Genomic DNA, 19,358 nt, shown 5'->3' on the forward strand with positions numbered 1-19,358 from the left:
TCTCGAGTTTCTCACGTAACATTATGCTGAATGTCAATATATAGACCTACTTGCATGCATATGGCTTTATTTTCACTTCCCTATTGTGTCTCACATATTATGAGACAATAGCAAAGGTTGCTCATATACATATAAATATATATATTTTTTTTCTTCTTTTTTATATGGAATGCCATTTAGGAACTATATATATGATGCAGCTGATAATATATATAATGTAGCGGAAAAAAGTTTGTCATTTGCTTATTGAACCACACACATTTTTAAATACAGGTGCAAGCATTTATTTTTCAAGTGTTGCATTCATACAAAATCATACAATTACACTAAAAACACTCTGTACAATCATATTGAGTCTTTAAAACAGGTCAGAGGCTCCTGCTGTCTCCATAGTATTTAAACAGTCCAAGACCTGTTACTCAGTGTTGTTAATACCAGGATAACTACATGGTAGTGTGTGTGGTCAGCTGTTGGCTGTGCTCTCTGGCTCTGGAGATTGCAGGAACTCGTAGGGATCATGAACCATTTCAGACTGGTCCCCAACGCCCAGATGTGATGGGCTCCCTGTGGATTAAAGATGATATGGCTCTTACTTTTCCGTGGTAAGCATTGACATTTTTGCAGAAAAGTGGAGGTGTAACATTTAGTTGATATCTAGCAAGTTGAGCAACAGCATTATGGATTGTTAGCATACTAATGACAAGAATATGATGTTTAAATTGTAACTAAAAAGCATTAGCAGTGCTCCTTTCTGAGCACCTAGTTTTCTAGTCTTACTCCTTTTGCAGATACCTAAGTGGTGCTGGTCCCTCTCTGAGGCATTAGAGAGGGAGGACAGGTTGGACGAGGGTCTAGAGCCGACTCTGTCCACCTGAGCCTCTTGGAACTCCTGCAGGAGTTTGTCCGCCTCGTCAAATTGCTGCTGGCCCTCATCGTTGCCTGGCTCTTTTTTCACTGTTTTACCTAATAAAGAAAGAGGGAAGGTAAGGTGATTGCAGGACATTAACAAAGCATTAAGAAAAATAAAATGCACTACCATAACCATATCATTTAAAGCAGAAAATGAGCTTACTGCCTCATATCCAACATTTCTGTAATGTGTTTATCAAGTAGTCTGACTGTTATGTGCGTTTCATAATGAAGGACAGCCTCTGCCTGGGAGTTTTAATAGGATTCATGTGATTACACGGCTATACTGCGACTCCACACATCTTACTCTCGTTAAGCTTACTGCGAGAGTTAAAAAGCACCCGTAAACACTATTAATGCAAGTTTGGCAATTCCGTGGACTCCACCTTACTCATCTTCCTACCTTAATTAGTTTATAACTGGATTATTGGTGTACATAATGTACGTAAAATGATAATGTATGTAAATGCTGCCACTCAAGAGCATTGATGGGAATAATCACCTAATGAGTTCAGCATGGATATATCCAGAGACATATCAGGATAGTTCTTCATTGAGATGAAGTCCAGGACTGAGCCGCTCTCTCCCAGGCCAGTGCCATCTGCCATCTGAACAAAAATGCAAAGCTTCAGTCAGTCAGTCAGGCAACGATTTACATGCACCATCACTGCAAAACAAACTACAGCATACCTGCATGTCACAGATGTTGGATTTGGTTTCATCGGGTTTTAGCGGGATGTTTCTTCTCTGAAATGTAAAATAAGCATCATACACATAATAGGCCAGAGACCAGGCGGTCTGCAGTAGAATTGGTCAAGAGGATACTGGAGACTGAGAGAACGATGGAAGTAATGTAGTCGTATATTGCTGTATATTAAGTTCAAGTCAGATACCTGTCGGATTTGACTGACAGCTTTAGTGTGATCGTCTGCGGTCATCTTGTCCAGAAGCCTGTCGACCCAGCGCTTTGTGACACCTCCGCAGCCCTTGACAAACTCTTGTATGCTTAGGGTGAAAGTGAACACATTACAAGCTTAAAACCGGGACACATTTCTCTAGATTGTTTCAAATTCTAAGTTTAACCAATGACAGAAAAGTCCCCTTACCTCAGGGCACATTGTACCCCTGTGTCATCACCATAGGCTGAATAGAGCGTGTCCACCTCATCAGGTAGCAGGTCTGGGAAGACGGAGTTCTTCTGAAGGGTCTGAATGTTGTAAGCACTGCTCAGAAACGTTACTACACAGAGCAAGAAAAAAAAACAATCTGATATAAGTCATAGACTTTGTGGCAATCTTTTGTAATTGATATTCATTTGACTACAATGACTAATATAAATCAAATGAACAAAAGTGCATATTAATGCCATACCTTTGTGTCTCCTGTCATCTTTGAAACCCAAGGTTGTCAAGCCAGGCAGAAGCTTATTTGACAGAGAACTCAGGTCCACTTTATGAGTCTCCTCTTCTGCCAAAAAGAATTAAGAATAAATATACTAATGTAGTGCAGATCTTGTGTTAAAGGTCCCATGGCATGACAATTTCACTTTATGAGTTTTTTTAACATTAATATGAGTTCCCCCAGCCTTCCTATGGTCCCCCAGTGGCTAGAAATGGTGATAGGTGTAAACCGAGCCCTGGGTATCCTGCTCTGCCTTTGAGAAAATGAAAGCTCAGATGGGCCGATCTGGAATCTCCTCCTTATGAGGTCATAACAAGCAAGGTTACCTCCCTTTTCTCTGCTTTGCCCGCCCAGAGAATTTGGCCCACCCATGAGAGAGAGACATCATGGCTTTCAAACGAGCAAAGTGGCAGTTGGTCAAGGCCACACCCCCACCCTCCACCTTGCCCCCCCCTCTCTCCTCCTCAATAGCTACAGACACAGAAATGGCACATCCTAAGGAAAGCTTATTGTGGGACTGGCTCTAGTGGCTGTAATTCTGCACCAAGGCTGAATTTCGGGAAAGAGACTTCAGATACATTATTAGGGGACCACTAAGGCCTATATAAAAGCATCCAAAGAGCACCATGTCATGGGACCTTTAATGTAGGGTTTTGAAAGACGTGGTGATAACAAACCTTCTGCATCAGGATCAAGCTGATTTACAACCGTATATAGAAGAGAACTGTCTGGTTCTTTACGCAAGTAGCCCATCTGAAAACACAGAACAGAGAAAAAATAGTGTCACTACAAACTACAGTGAAGAAGAACTCCTTGATGAGTGGAAGCCTTACTACCACTTTGTGATTTTATATCATAAAATATATAGTAGCTATAGCGGGTAGAAACAGTATGTAGAAATTGAAATATATACACAATAAGTTCAAAGGAAAACCTTAGAGTTGGGCATGTATCTGTTGATCCGATCCCGAGCTTCATCTGCAGAATGCTCAACGAGTGCCAGGACATGCTCCTCTGCTGTACTGTCAGTTAAGCTGCAAGCGTTTCCCTCCGGTTCAAACAGGTAACTGAGACAAAAAGAAGTGACAGCGTTACCGGATTATTATACTGACAGGGTGCTGAGTCACAGGACATCAAATGCTCAGGAGTACTGGCCTTTCAGACTACATTTAAAGTGCTCATATTATGATTTTTGGCTTTTTCCCCTTTCCTTTATTGTGTTATATATCTTTTTTGTGCATGTTATAGGTTTACAAAGTGAAAAAGCCCAAAGTCCACCCCAAACAGAAAACACTGTTCATAAACTGCTCCAAACAGCTCTATTGTAGTCCAGCCTTTACTTTCGTGACAAACGTGTGTCACTTTGTAACACACGTTACAATGCTCGCCCAGCTGCTAGCGTGGGACACCCTCATACTCTGCTTCTTAATGGCTAGAAGTGCTGACCTAGCTACTGCGCTTGTGCGACTCCCAATACAGATTAAACAGAAGTAGGATGCCTCACTGTAGCTAAAACAGAGAGCTCAACACACAGGGGAAAAGAGGAGCTGCAGCCATGTGCAATTCAACAAAAATATACCGTTTTTTGAAAATTAAACCATGTAAACCTATTCTGGTACAACCTCTACAAACAATTATGAACCTGAAAATGAGCATAATATGAGCACTTTAATTTCCTAAATGTCACATTTAATCTAGATATTACGAAAGAAATACCTGATGACTTCCTTCATGTCTTTGACTGGTTGTTTCTTGGACTTCTTAGCTGATTCCACTGGGCTGGGGATTGTCTCTGGAGGAGGTATATCAGCTGCAAGGTCTTCATCTCCCAAAATGGCTGCCTGCTGGGTGTAGTCCATGTCCTGCATGAAAGACATGCTGCGTTTCAGAGCCAACAGCCGCTCCTGTACACAGGGCAGAGGGAAAAAGGGGGAAACATTTACTTTCTCTGCTTATCTGGAAATATATAAGAGAGGAAATGGAATAGAAAAGGACAGTAGTACCTTGTTGGTGATTACAGTGATGTGACTTTTTAATGCTATTAGGTGACAATCTTTGGACTTGGTCAATTGGTATTCACATAGTGAATAGCTTCCTGTATTGGTTTGAGTTTTGTGTGTGTGTGTGTGTGTGTGTGTGTGTGTGTGTGTGTGTGTGTGTGTGTGTGTGTGTGTGTGTGTGTGTGTGTTTGTATGTAGGTATAGGGCTCATACTGCTCAGCTGCTGGGAAGTAGAACATGTCATAGTCTAGCTTTGAATATATTCCATTATTCACTGTATATGGAGTAGTGCCATGATTTGACTCTAAGTGACATCATTAGTGTAGTCTGTCTGTCTGCTGCTCAATTTATTCAAATTCACAAATTAAAACCAAGTTGCGCAATTTATGGAAAATTTTAAGGTAGATAGTCTCTTATAGAGACGTTCACAAAGCAAATCACTCAAGTCCCTCGTTTACATGTTCAAATATTACACTGACAATTTGACCTAATCCATTCAAGTATTTAAGTTAAAGTCAGAATACATATCTGTAGTGATACAGAAACAGAAACACAAACATTACATACAAAATAAAAGCTTAAACAAAGGAAAAGTGAAGCACTAATGCAAGTGTTTTAGTAAATGACTTTTCAAGGAAGCTAAACCACAAGACAGCGAACATGGACAAAGTTGGTGTCACAGAAAAACATGTAGTATAAGAAATGTGTTTACCTTGCTCATCATCTTGAATCCTGTGTGGAGTAGTTTCTTGGCAGCCTTGTAATAGACAGTCTCTGGTCGGTTGTACACCATGGCATTGTCACACATCAATTTAAAGTCCGCCTGAAGGCAAAGAAAGTGTTCAAACAGGTATGAAGGCAAACTTTATAATACTCTCAAGAAGAAATTCATATTCACCATCTAAACTCTCTCTTTGTGATGAAAAATATCCTCACCTTGAATTCTGTAACCGTATTGTAGTCATTGTTTCTAATCTTGTCTTTCATGGTGCTGAAGTCCATAGGATGTTTGATGATCATTGAGTAACCAGGAGCAATTGCATCTGTTACTGGAAATGAGAAGAATCCATGGGGGTCTTTCCTGGAAAGACAAGTGATGCATGGTGTTATTCAGTACAGCACCAACCTTTAGATTTGTTTAGACTTGTTGTTTCTCTGCTCTGATCATGCCAGTGCTTGTTATTTGTCAGGTCAATACGATCAATCAAACAATTAGGCCACATCTGCGTTTGGTCCGATGTTGTCCTCATGTTGATAGCAATCTATGGCTAATACATCAGCAAAGTCACACACAACTTTTCTGCAACAACAGGACTTACCCTCCACTAACAATAACAAACGCTCAAATAGACTAAAGACCGAAAGCCTACAGCCTGCAGAGGCACCAATATTTATTGCACTCTACAATATTTTGTACATAGGTGTTGCATGGAACAAACAACAAATGCTAATTTAGCTCTTCTTAGAGTCTTACAGGGGCTAGAGGAAAGTCCTGAAAATCAAAAAGGGTTGTCCCATTAGGACAATGTATGTACTCAAGTTATTTAATGTTGATTAATGTCTGTCACTTTTACCGTAAGACATGCTGTATGCAAGGGTGAATTTTGAACTTAAGAGTGGTATAAGAAAAAAATTGGGAAAAATTGAAAGGTTTTATGTTTTGGAGAGTATGATCATGCTCAGTAAATATCATGGAAATATGCCAATCCATTTATGATATTTCTTGTGTACATGTGCTAGATGGTGATAGAGGGAAAAGGGGTTAACCAAAAACCTCAGCATCCGTCTTCAGGGACTAGTATCAGCCTTAACCTTAACCCTTTAGTCTTTATGCTTCTGGATCTTTCAAGTATTGCCTGTGATCTAGTTAAAACCCTTCAGGAGCAGTGCTGTGGCATTAGAAGGACAGTAGGCTGACAGTACAGGTGGATGCAGCAATTAGACTGAATCAGTATTCCTCACCTCTGCAACTGCCTCAAAAAGTGTTCTAGGAGTTGTTGACGAGGAGTGCATTCACTCTCTGCATTGAGCAAAAATAAATAAATATGGATATGGATTAACACATTTACAAGTAAATAGTTGCTAAAACAAAGTGTAATGTTTGCTTGTCAAACTTTTTTTTATATTGTCCTCATAGACAGGCATCCTTACCTTGTTGTGTCCTGCATGCTCGGACCGGCCTGTCTCCTTGCTGTTCTAAATCCAACTTCATACTGGAGTGAAATTCATCCTCTTCAGGCTCTAGCTCAAACTCTCTCTCTCTCTTCTTTTTCTTCTCTTCCGGCTGATGAGATAAGGTCATGATGTGAGTGACATGTCAGTGAAAACATTAAAATGCATTGGTCACATTCTCAGGCTTAAGTTAAATTTACTCACCTCTAATCCAAAACTTTTTGGTAATGTGAAAGGTTCAACAGGCACACCAACGCTTGTTGCAGCAGTAGAGGCTGTTGCCTCTAATTCATTCTGCTCTCGCTCTCTTTTCTTCCTCTTTTCCTCCTATCAGATGGGATGAAAGCCAAGTTTTAACATATAGAGGCACAAAACACATGCATAAGGTATATGTGTAAACTAACCTTCCGCCGTCTTCTCTCGTCATCATCCACATATTTGTCTTTATCCTTTTCAGACTTTTTCTTCTTCTTCTTCTTTTTCTCTTTGTGGCGTTCTCGCTCATGGTCTGATCTGTCATCGTAGTAGCTAGAGTCATGGCCCGAACCAGAGAGCTCTGTCACCTCACTTCCTCCAACTTTGAGCACAAGCTTCAGGGGCTTCTCAAGAGCCTTGTCCTCATAGTCTACAACCAAAACAGACAAGATGAAGATGATAGGTAAGATAGGAATCATGGTACAAGGTGAAAAGTTGTGGAAGGAGTAGGTGAAGTTAGTACTATTAGTAAGTTAGTATTGTAAAAATACTGCTATTACTTTAGACGCCAAATATGTTTGGCTGTAACAAGCTGTAGCTTCTTCGTCTGTAGAAAACATTCTATTGTATGTTGTGATAAGGTTGTACTGCATTCTACTGTGTTGTTTGGTTGGAGGTAATTCCATAGCTGGTGTTTTTGCTTAACTGGTTATGTAATACTTAGTGTTCAAACTAAAATACAATTTCAAAATGAGAATACAAAAATATGAATATCAGATCTATCTTAAGTAACTTGCTGTCTTAACTTACTAGCACAACCAACAACAACAAAAGCTGATTAATTTAGGATTATAGCAGGACATTATACCAGAGAGATGTTGGATGTGTACAGTATTGGTAGGACTGATTGATTTTTATTTTGAGTATATAAAAAAACAACATACGTAAAAACATCCTTGGATGTTAAAACCAGAGGTAAGCACATGAAAGCGTAATAAAACACTTATTTACAATGTGGACCTCGGTGTTAAGACATTACATCAATATATACACTCATAAAAGACATCAACCTAATTACCATTGCAATGTTTACACTGCTTTATCATATGATTTAAAATATAATACAAACATAAGTCGAAATTACCTCACAAATCCTATCAAGTTAACGTTACTAAACTCCAAAGGTGCTTTTATTATTATACACTCCTCTACTGACTTTGTTTGATGTAGCTAGCTAGATTGGGAGATCATTCCACATGCCTAGCTAGCTATGTCTAACCCTAACCCGCTGTGCTATTTGTCTTTGGGACTATATTAGGGTAACGTTATATAAGGGTAGATTTCTTTTACAAATTTGCTGTCTTTTCAGTTGAGCTAGCCAGCTAAGCTAGCTAACATAAAGCTAGCTGGAACAAAAGCGGTGCAACAACTAATAGTAAAAAATACCATCAACTGTTCTCCACTCCGGTTTATGCTTCTTGTGTTTTTTCCCCATCTCTTCCTATTTATATCCAAAGATTTGTGTTTATTCCAATTATGTTGCCACTGGTCGCACGCGTAACACTAGCTACTTGCAACAAATCTTTGCAACAAAAAAGCTAAGCTAACGGCAGGCGGAAGTGATACCACAAAACAAACGATGTGCTTCCGGTGTAACAAATCAGCGCGCTGAATTCGAGCGACTTTCGGCTTTCTGACAGCACAGCGGACCGTCGAAAGTTTCTTGGTTACCAGAGCTTTGGTTGATGCAAGTTATCAGATTGACAACGTGGTGTAAGGTATGGTTTCAGTTTTGTCAATGTAGCAGAATGTTTACCTTAACTATTTGAAGGAGGCAAACGTTAGCCAATTTATGTTAGCTAGCTACAACATCGCCTACTTACCTAACGTTAGCTAACGACATGTAAACGTTATTTTTTGGTTAAGACAACTTATCAATTAAGTACATGACTAAAGAATATATTTCAGTTAACTACTGTATGTGAGGAATATGATGGCCACAGTTTTACAGGGATGGACGGTGACAGAATGGAGGTGGGAAACCAGAAACAAAACATCCATGTGGAGGTCCATGTTAAATCTCACAGGTGGGTTTGCTGAGTGAGTAGTTTAAAACATGTCAGTCAATACGTGTATGGAGTCCACAGGAAACCACAGATCCTACCATGAATACAGAAAGAAACACGCACGCTCACTCTCAAAATGCTTTTTAACTGACTGATTAAAGCACAATGCAATGAGAAATTATGATTTGGGCATTTGTGCCAGCCGACCCTTTAACAACAGAATAAAGTCACACTTTACCAAACAATAAAATACATAACGATATGCATGAAATTACCTTTTTGGTATAATGGTATCAGCTATGACAAGTGGGTAAATAATCAGCTATTTTACTTTTTCCATTCGTGTTCATATATCAGCACAGCTAAAGTGTCTGAAGTGAGGATACATATTCTGGCTCTGCTGAATCGCCACAGCATGGTTTTTGGAAACTACAGATGGACAGAGTTTGATGAAGATTTCCTGCAGAAACATGTGGAATCTGTGGCTATAGTTGATCTTGAGGAACTGGTAACCCAGGTCTGTTGTTTTGGTTTGCTTTGAATATTTCCCATCATCGATATAATTGGGCCTCATTCACCAACCGTTCTTACGAAGAAATGTGTTCTTAAACCCTTCTTACGCACTTTTTAAGATTCTGGCATTCACTAATGTTTTCTTAACGTGGATTTGTTCTTAGCTAAGAACAAAATCTACTAACACTGAAAAGCACTCTTACGCACATTTGAGTGATGACAATTTGCTCCAAATGATTGGTTACTGCATTTTATTTAATTCTACAGTCGTTTACAATGATAGTATTGTACTGTAATGTATTTCGGATCATTTGTTGAAAAAAAAAAATCATATGCAAAAAAACACTAACCGCATTTCGATTCTAACAACATATTTCCGTTTTATGCTGGTTAGGATAGGAACTTCTTATAAAAGCCAGGCCTTGTTTGTGGTAGTGGACACCTTCTACTTTTACTAAAGTAAATATGTCTCTGGTTATTTGTAGGCTACTTTTATTTAAGTACTGAGATTCAGTACTTCCTCCACCGCGGCTCCGACAATCTCCGACAACCTGTCTCCCAGGAGGTGCACAGGAAGTGTCATGTCCTTATATGGGTATTTGCATTGGGTATTTGCGGGGCGTTTTCTTATGCTAATTAGGAACAACTGGCACGCGCTTTCAGTTAGGAAGACGTGGGATTCTAGCCTGGCTGACACCTTATATACTGTCTATGGCTGACACCAGACCCTTGTCAGTTGGAAGAGCAAATTTCAAATTTGCAGGAAGTTCGTCAGGGTTTACCCAGGCTAGTGGGATTCATCAATCCTAAGAACACAGGTGCGAACAATTCTGCTGTTTAAGAACACGTCATGAATCCGGCGTAGACTTTTCTTAGAAACTTTCTTAAGAACATATTTAAGAGAAAACTTAGGAAGATATTCGTGAATGAGGCCCATTGTTTTTTTTTCTTCTTTTTCATAATGAAGTAATATTGCTTTGTAGTTGTTTATTCTTTTTCCATGCCTTCCCACCCCCCACTCAGCCCCTTGATTTAAAGAGCTGCTCTGTCTCCGTTCACATCTTCACTCTGAATGAGGATGGACCCAGCACGCTCAGTTTGGAGGAGGATGAGGAGCTTTCAGCAGCCAATCACTGGTTGCTGCCAGCAGGTAACATCGGACATTGTGGAGGATAGCACGTTGAATAAATAAACATAAGAAAAACATATTTTGGAGTGGAGGGGGACTTTAACAGAAACAATTGATGTTGAGACAGTGTTTCCAAATGACCTCAAACCTAGTTTGTTATATCTTTACTACAATTTCTTGTTACTTATTGGCCTGTGTGTATGTATATGTGTGTGTATATATGTATGTATATGTGTATGTATATATATGTATGTATGTATGTATATATATATATATATGTGTATATGTATGTATGTATGTATGTATATATGTGTATATATATATATATATATATATATATATATATATGTATATATATATGTGTGTGTGTGTGTGTGTGTGTGTGTGTGTGTGTGTATATATATATATATATATATGTGTGTGTGTGTATATATATGTTTGTTTGTGTGTATATATATTTTTTTTGCAGCTTTATCAATTAAAAAAACAACAATATGGCTACATAACTAAGAATAAACAGCACAAGTTATTTTCGGTATATATATATATTGGCCTTATATGTATATAAACACACTCCAGTATATCTTGAATAAGTAATAATAACAAAATATCGGCCGATTTATTGGTTTAGTTCTAATATGAATGGTCTCTGGAAAAGTGGATTATGTAGCAGGAGTGGTTTAATATGTTTCTGTAAATGTTTTGTTACTTTTTTGCTTAGTTCATTGGAATCCGTCCTAACCTATGTGAATCCAACCTGACCAAAGCCTTTTTTCTCTGTTAAAACTACAATTGTGTCATAACCACCTTTTACTCTTTCAAGGGATATGGATTCCATAATCAAAAGAGATAAATGCTGGGTCAAGTGTATATTTAAGGCAAAATAATAATGATAAATGAGTCATTCTATTTTTCATTATTTTAATTAGCATCTATAAGCTCTGGCTCATTACAATTCCATCTTTCCTCTAAAATGACTTGTTTTCTGTTTAACAGCTGAATTCAATGGGATTTGGGAGAGTCTGGTATATGACAGTGGAGTCAAAACCCAGGTAAAAATCATTGAGACATGAGAGAAAATGATTACATAACATTTTCACTTTTCAAAGCTAGACAACACATTGTTTTCATTTTTCTTCAGCTCCTGGATTACGTCACAACAACAATTTACTTCTCAGACAAAAATGTCAACAGCAACCTGATTTCGTGGAACCGTGTTGTGCTGCTTCACGGTAAATAACTAATGAGGAATCACAGTCATTTTAATCGGTTGAGGTTGTGAGATAGATAGGTGGCCTTTATTGTCATTGTACATGGAATCATCCCAGAAATTTGGAGAGCTCTTCTGTTCAGTGAAAGACAATGTCAGGGATGATGGGCAAAAAAGTGATTTATCCTTTTGTTTATGCCAACATTCAGGACCCCCTGGCACAGGAAAAACGTCACTGTGCAAAGCTCTTGCTCAGAAGCTGTCAATCAGGCTGTCAAGTCGGTAAGACAATCCTCATTTCATTGAAAACGCTTTAGCAGTAAGCACCTGCTCTTTTCATTTGAAATTACACTCCTTTCTCCATAGGTATTCTTATGGGCAATTTGTTGAGATAAACAGCCACAGCTTGTTCTCAAAGTGGTTCTCAGAGGTACACCTGGCTCCTTTTTTATGTTACGTTATTTAATCGGAGGATGTTGTAGATGGAACTGATATTATTTTCATTGTGCCTCTTTGTTACAGAGCGGTAAGCTGGTCACAAAGATGTTTCAAAAGATCCAACAACTGATTGACGACAAAGACGCTCTTGTGTTTGTCCTGATTGATGAGGTGAAAATCAGCTTCTCGGAAATTAACTTTTTATTGAACTCTGTGTTATCTAAGGCCAAGAAAATCCATTTATTATTGAGTACATTCCTTCATTGATTGGCTTCCAGATTCACTGATATAAAACTGAAGGCTGTCTTGTGCACTTGCGAGTGTCTTTGCTGCGACTCAGGCTGCTTCTTTTGTGAATTTTATTTTTATGGTGGGTAGGTGGAGAGTCTGACAGCAGCTAGGAGTGCTTGCCAGGCGGGAACAGAGCCCTCTGACGCCATCCGAGTGGTCAACTCCGTTCTCACTCAACTGGACCAAATCAAACGGTAAGGAAGCAAAATATCTCTCTCTCTTTTATATCTAGTGGGGATGTAAAAAATATTAAATTATTATTATTATGTCCTATGACACCAGAAGCCTTAGTTTTGCATTCTTACAGTCACTCTTCATTACTGTCTTCACTGGAAAATCCTTGGATCAATCTTTTGTTTTGTCCTACTTGCACAAGTTTTGTTTTGATATTTCAGACATTCCAACGTCGTGATCCTGACGACCTCCAATGTAACAGAAAAGATAGACTTGGCGTTTGTGGACAGAGCTGACATCAAGCAGTACATCGGACCTCCATCCGTGAAGGGCATCTACAACATCTACCTCTCCTGCCTGGAGGAGCTGATGAAGGTGACCAAAGAATCTAGCAAAAAAAATCTTTTATTTGTAATCCAAAACCTAGCTGCCTAAACAAGTCTCTTACTTCCATGTTCAAACTTTGGGGCTTATTTTATGGTGGCCGTGAGGTGCAAGGCTAAGCAGTTAGAGCAGGTTGTCTACCAATCAAAGGATTGGTGGTTCGATCCCCGACTTCTCCTGTCCAAAATGGTAAAGTCAAAGTTGAGCAAGACCCTCAACCCCAAATCCTCCCAATGGTTAGGCCAGCACCATGATGGAGTGCTTTGGATAAAAGGGCCATTCAATTTAATTGAACTGAAAACGCAACAGCATTTTACAAAACAGAAATCACAACAACGATTCAGAAAACATTTAAGAACACTTCAACAAAAACACATAGATGTTTGACTGTGAGATGGTTAATGAAAGATGAAAGCAGGGCCAACCACATTTTTTCTTTTTCCTTTGATGGACAGGTGGAGAAATGGCAGGGCAAGAATATCAGACCGCACTGGATTCCAGAAAATTCTCAAAACTAATTGATATGTATTGAAACATAACAGAATCTGTCACCTTTTTCAGCCCTTCTGAGTTTGCAGGTATGCGTTTTCTTTTGCCAAGTGCAAATGTTCCACTAAAACAAGTTCCTTACCGAGACCATTTTGCAAAGCCACCGTCGCTGCGTCCGGAGCTTGGTGCCCCCAAGATGATTTTGATGTAATTGGTTCAAGGAAATGCAAACAACCCAGAGCATTTTTTTCTTATATCCTGCAATGTATGTGTGGAGGAGCCACACCTTACTCTGCAACTTCGTGGGGGATAGGTCTGGCAATGCAAGACAGAGATGTTCACAAGTCATTTTTTTGGAAGTCCAAGTCGAGTCTCAAGTCTTTGAGGGGCATGTTCAAGTCAAGTCTCTAGTCTTTTGCCACAAGTCCAAGTCAAGTCTCAAGTCTCTGGTCATCTGATCTGTCCCTAACACTATATTGTTAAATCTTATGAATTCAAAGCATGTCCTGTAGCTACCATCCATACAGTACAGTATCAAAATCAGTTGTAGGATAACTTTATGGGGTCTACTTAACACATCCCTCTAGCCCTCGGACCTGGTGAAATATTAACCTAAGTCTGTCACATCATATGGATACAACTATAAAGATACAATTTGCATGTTCTTAGCATTAGCACAACACTTAGCTTGTTACCTGTGACGATATATGCTAAATGTAACGTCTCTTTCACACAAAAAAATGTCTAATATTGAAATGGAAATCAAGAGAATAGTGGCAGCACCACACCAGTTACAGAACAACATGCATCTCAGTGTCAGTCCAAATTACGCATAATAAGCAGTTTGAACTCCCTGATGTAATGCAATTTATTTATTTTCTAAGTGTTAGTACGCTCAGTGAAACTGAGTCAAGCATGAGGGAGACCCGACCCAGAGGAGGAGAGGTTAGTGAGGCCAGAGTCTCCACGGCAGGTGACAGTGCGCACTGATCTGCTGTGCCACGCATGGATGAAATAATGAAACCATAAATAGGACTACAGTAACAGAAACATGTGCAGAATTAAGACAGTCAAGACGGCCCAGTGTTTGGTGGACCGTGTACACCTTGTTCAATTAATAGCCTACAAATTATCCACGGTATCAATTACGCATCACATGAGTTTGCCCACCCGACACAGCGTTTGTTCCTGGGGAGATGGATCCGTGCGTCCCGCCTCCTGTGCGCCCTGGATGCCTGAGCCTCAGCAACTACTAACTATAAAGATACAATTTGCCTGTTCCCAGCATTAGCACAACACTTTGTTACCTGTGACGATATATGCTAAATGTAATGTCTCTTTCACATTAGCAAGTGACTGACCTATTTGGGCGTGTTTTGAGATGCCTGATGAAGTTCAACGTTGTTGATCTGGCATAATTTATCTTGGTGCCACACCTTGCATGTAGCTGTTCGCTTACTGACACTGTTTACAAAGTTATTGAAAGCAAAACTAATGACAAAAGGCACAACTCCGGGAGGACTTGGTGTTGCATCGACAATGCATTTTTTTTAATTGTGAGTACGCGCACATAAGGCATAACGCATGTTTTACGTTGCACATTATGGCAAAGGGCAGGGGACATGCAGCTCGTCATACGTTTCCCCAACATATATGCGCCAATAAAACAAAATAGAAATACATGAATAAATTTAGATTTAAAAAGCAATAATTGCATGAAAACAAGTTGACGAGTCTCGAAGCTCGAGTCTTATTCAAGTCTGAAGTCTTTTGAGTCGAGTCCGAGTCAAGTCTGAAGTCAGCTGTTTGTGCTACTTAAGTGTGACTCGAGTCAGAGTCTCAGACTTGAGTCCCCATCTCTGATGCAAGACTAACCCTACAACCAATCAGAGCAAGGACAAATGTAAGCAGACTGCAGCGTGCAGAGATGAGCTGTGGTTGTGTAGCAATCCCTGTATCAATGTCTGTGAACCAGTGTTGCTGTTTTTGCCATCAGAATTTGAAAATTGTACTTCAAAAATGCCTCAACGGCAGTCCTCTTTACTAAGCAAGGTTTATGCTTGCTGTAGTGTCCCCGGCACGAGGGTGCGTGAGCCAAAGATGGCGTCATCACATACTGTATTTTGTGCAAAGCACAAAGGCTCTGCAAATTGTCAGTCATTGTCTAAAACCGGTCCCATATGAGATAAACAGTTGTGATTGGCCCGGCCAGGGCCTGGTCCCGGTCGGCTGGAAATCTGTCTGAGCAGGAAGGGAACCAGATGTTTCTGCCAGAGCAAATAAACCATACAGATTCTTGCAGATTCTTCTGCTTCCCAGGCTAGTGGAAAATATAAATTATACATAAAAGATAGTGATAATGTTTAACTTTATTATCAACATGCCTCTAAAACAGTCATAAGCAGCAACCGTACAAAAGCAACATTTTGAATTTAAAAGGGTGAGTTGATAAATTTGAATTTCTTATGTCTATGCTTCATGATATGTGCAGTGCCAGATCATCTACCCCCGGCAGCAGCTGTTTACCATGTTTGAGCTCGAGACGATGGGCTTTGCAAAGAGTGAGGTGTCCGAACACAGTCTTAACCTGAGGAACATTGCTCTGTGAGTACATCCTCCCATAATGCAATAGCACCCAAATCACACCGTCTCTGTGCTCTAGTCATAACATCAAGCGCCTTATGAGAACTTTAAAAAAAAACCACAGGCTAATGTTTTGTTTTTCTTTTCATTTCCAGAAAAAGCAAAGGTTTGAGTGGAAGAGCACTCAGGAAGTTACCATTTCTATCCCATGCACTGTTTGTAAAGGTAAGTATTTATTTTGTTCTACAGAGTGTAGGAAGAAAAGAGTCGTATAGTTTTTTTTAATTAATTTTTTTTAATTTGTTTGCCTGCAGACACCGACAGTGACTCTTGAGAGGTTTTTGGAGGCTATGGACCAAGCAGTGGATAAACAGACCGAGGAAAAAGCTAACCTGGTCAACGGTGTCTGAACCTATTACAATGCCCAAAGGCTGACACATGATTGTTCATGAGCTCTCAATCCAATGCCTCATATCTTTTTTTTATAAAGCTTAATCCATTCATTTGGCAGCAATGTGTTAAATATATTGGCAAGTAACAGTGTTTTTTTTTTACAAATATCTATAACATAAGTAATTATTCAGGTAATTCTGTTGGTGCTGCTAGCCTAAATACCAAGTCGGTTTCAGGCAGTTTGGTTTAAGATAGAGTACCCAGTGCTTGAATTTTCTGTTTACTCTGTTCTTAGTTTCAAAGTGATATTTTTATGTAACATTCAGCTTTAACCTTCATTCAGCTTCTTTTGGTTCCTAATGTTAAAGGGACAGTTCACATTTGTATTGGCATTAGTTACTTTCCTTAATTGATATCACTGCGTACACATTAGCTCAGTCTGTGGATTTTATTGGAAATATCTCATTGAGATGGCAATGTGTTTTTGTTAAGTGGTTAAATTTTGTGCTCTTCATTTCTCTTATTTAAGTTGCCAGCTCACTGAGATACCTTCATCCACAGGATCTGTAGAATAAGCTAATAATAATGTATGATACCAACTTATGTTAAAAAATATGAACTGTCCCTTAAACATACTGTTTTTTCATACACTCAGTGTTCATGTGTTATGTTTTAAAAAGGGATGTTCCCCGTAGACCATCACTTAAAAAATGTCAGTCAGTTCTATATTTATATTAACAACATATCTTCTTTAAACTTTCTGGATTCATGCATTCATTAGCCTACAACTTTATTTTGTATATAAAATTGTAATAAACAATATTGTTTATGCTTGTGTGTGTTTTTGAAATGCTGCAGATGCATTATGGAGATTTTAAGAAAAGAAAGCCTTTGAGCCACCACTTGGTGGCGCACAGATGCTGTCATATGGTTGTAAATATGGAAAGACAGATTTAATATAGTGCTTTTTATTAGATATGTGATAATCGCATTAAGGGCAGTCAATGAAAATGCCCGCAGTAATAAAACCAGATTGCAGTTGACCTTGAGTCTGTCTCATGTTGGTTATCTAAATAACTTTGCGGAGTAAAACAACAAACCCATACAGATGTATAAAAAGTGAAAAGCTGATCCAGGTTTTACTTGGAGTGCAGTTATGCAGCTAACATAGTATTCCTCCTTTATGAAACCGGCTCCTGCACAGGGACTCAAAGTGATATATGGTTATGCTGCCTGACAGTGTGTGTTTTTGCGTAGCTGCCACCAGTTTGCCTTACAAACAAAACTATTCAAAGATGATTCAGTTATGAAATGTATCAGTCAGTTTACCGAACAGATAAGTGGCTCCATTGTTGGTATGAACATGTTTTGCATTCTTTGAATGCTCTGCTTCTATGCACGTCAGCTGCCGGGTTCAGACAATGTGCCCTTTGTTTGTTGTTGAGCAACAGCTTTTTCACTCCACTTCAAAGGTGGATTCTGTAGGCTGTTCCTAAATGTAAAAGGAAAGCAAACATCTTTATTTACACGCTTCATTTCTGCTCAATCCTATCGCTGTCACACTTAAAATGACCTTTCTTGGATGTTCTATGTAGAACATTACACATGCAATTTGGGTGGATTTGATTTTAGTTTAGATCAAGCAAAAGATTTATACTCTAATCACGACCTTCAAGGAAAGTTTTTCCTTTAATGCCACTGTATCTTTTACACCTAATTGTTTTGCACCCTCTATTTTTTTTATGTCAATGAAGTTTTTATGTGAGATGAATCACATTAGGAAGCTATACTTTAATCTGATCAATGATCACAAAGTAAAAAGGGAAGATGGAGAAAGGGGGAGCTGTAGAAACAGGCATGGTAAATAAAACCATAATTGCTCTGTCTGGAGGCCTTTTTTCTTTTGACTGTAGTTGCTCCAAAGCCAGGCAGCTGTTAAAAGGCAATCAAGACGCAGTTCGGAAGAAAAGTCAAAAGCCTTATTGTTACAGGGTTTTATCACTGTTTCAAGCAGTTTGAAAATGTCAGAAAACTCCAAACAAAACAAGTCTGATGTTTATCCTCTCAACCGTTGTTCAGGTACATGGCTGAAAGCAATGGAATATCGCTGCATGTGCCAATGGTGATTCACATAGGGAGGGAATTAACTTACACACATACTTATAGGCATTTTAAGAAGAAACTGAACAGAGCTGCACACAAAACCATGGAAACGATCACTCATTTCTCTGAGTTTAACATCACATGATCTTTAAGATGATTTTGAAGTGCATTGATTGGCACTAGTTTAGAAAATCCTTGCACTTTTGCCGGTATAATGATCCACATCCTTTGTGCAAATGCGTAATAAGAGCAAGCTGTTTCCGGGCTTCTCAATTCTTCATCTGCATGACAGCCTTTGATGATAAACCAGAACGTTTATCCAAGTGAGCATTGCTCTTTAAAGACAACTCAACTCTGTCTTGCTGTTCCCAGTCTAAAGTATCCTGTCAGAAATTGAATGAACAGTTGTTGTTTCTGCTTGAGATTTTTGTTTTGCATCCCTTATGTATGTCATCCATTGAAGTGGGATGTTAGAGAGAGAAAGAGGATGAGGGAGAGATACCTTGTAAAGAGACAGAATCCTGGGAGCCAGGGTGCATAAAGAAATGGTGATAATTAGGCACGGCAAGTAGATCAAAGAAAGCTGCCATCAATGAGCTTTGCAAATGTCTGCTCATCCTGTCAGCCACAGACAGTGATCTGAGAGTCTTGTGTTTGAGACCTCAAATGGCAGACAAATTGACAGGAGGAAATAGCTGCACTCCACATTCATCAAGGTGAAACTGGGACACTATGATATAGTACAATTTTGACAAAAAATAGGATGTTCTTCCAGCAGAACAGAGAATGTGTCTTATGTTCCTCCAGGCAGAGCTGATTTGTTTAGGTAAAAAAGGAAAAGGGTTAGTGCATGGGCTGTAATTTCTTATACAGCTGTGACTGACACCAAGCTTATAACAGTTTAGGAT

General features: G+C 39.1%; 2 protein-coding genes across 3 annotated transcripts; one reads left to right on the forward strand and one right to left on the reverse strand.

Annotated features, from left to right (window-relative positions):
- Positions 1-266: 266 nt before the first annotated feature.
- brd9 (bromodomain containing 9) lies at positions 267-8,334 on the reverse strand. 2 transcript variants are annotated; one of them, XM_028580873.1, is made up of 17 exons: positions 8,124-8,334; positions 6,887-7,107; positions 6,687-6,809; positions 6,462-6,594; positions 6,273-6,330; positions 5,247-5,391; positions 5,023-5,133; positions 4,027-4,214; positions 3,245-3,377; positions 2,988-3,063; positions 2,281-2,373; positions 2,016-2,148; positions 1,803-1,914; positions 1,600-1,656; positions 1,412-1,517; positions 793-963; positions 267-564 (listed from the first exon to the last, which is right to left on the reverse strand). In XM_028580873.1, exons 1-17 carry the CDS (start codon positions 8,170-8,172, stop codon positions 464-466), a joined length of 2,010 nt encoding a protein of 669 aa, XP_028436674.1. In that variant the 5' UTR covers positions 8,173-8,334; the 3' UTR covers positions 267-463. The 2 variants fall into 2 exon arrangements, with proteins under 2 accessions (XP_028436674.1, XP_028436673.1); XM_028580872.1 differs by having other exon boundaries at positions 2,281-2,376; positions 8,124-8,333.
- On the forward strand, positions 8,282-17,178 carry trip13 (thyroid hormone receptor interactor 13). The gene is made up of 14 exons (XM_028580874.1): positions 8,282-8,455; positions 8,681-8,764; positions 9,101-9,260; positions 10,280-10,406; positions 11,382-11,437; positions 11,527-11,617; positions 11,805-11,877; positions 11,962-12,025; positions 12,118-12,204; positions 12,412-12,518; positions 12,720-12,873; positions 15,863-15,975; positions 16,110-16,179; positions 16,269-17,178. The coding sequence occupies exons 2-14, from the start codon at positions 8,691-8,693 to the stop codon at positions 16,362-16,364; spliced, it is 1,272 nt and encodes a 423-aa protein (XP_028436675.1). The 5' UTR covers positions 8,282-8,455; positions 8,681-8,690; the 3' UTR covers positions 16,365-17,178.
- The last annotated feature ends 2,180 nt before the right edge of the window (positions 17,179-19,358 follow it).

The sequence above is a fragment of the Perca flavescens genome, chromosome 6 (genome assembly GCF_004354835.1).
Source record: "Perca flavescens isolate YP-PL-M2 chromosome 6, PFLA_1.0, whole genome shotgun sequence".
In the NCBI taxonomy this organism is placed as follows: domain Eukaryota; kingdom Metazoa; phylum Chordata; class Actinopteri; order Perciformes; family Percidae; genus Perca; species Perca flavescens.

Coding starts and splice junctions, on each gene's coding strand:
- trip13 (XM_028580874.1), top strand. CDS start 8,691: ATGGACGGTGACAGAATGGAGGTGGGAAACCAGAAACAAAACATCCAT. Junction 10,407..11,381: donor TCACTGGTTGCTGCCAGCAG/GTAACATCGGAC, acceptor TCTGTTTAACAG/CTGAATTCAATGGGATTTGG. Junction 16,180..16,268: donor CCCATGCACTGTTTGTAAAG/GTAAGTATTTAT, acceptor GTTTGCCTGCAG/ACACCGACAGTGACTCTTGA.
- brd9 (XM_028580872.1), bottom strand. CDS start 8,172: ATGGGGAAAAAACACAAGAAGCATAAACCGGAGTGGAGAACAGTTGAT. Junction 2,149..2,280: donor AGATGACAGGAGACACAAAG/GTATGGCATTAA, acceptor TGCTCTGTGTAG/TAACGTTTCTGAGCAGTGCT. Junction 1,657..1,802: donor CTGTCAGTCAAATCCGACAG/GTATCTGACTTG, acceptor TTTACATTTCAG/AGAAGAAACATCCCGCTAAA.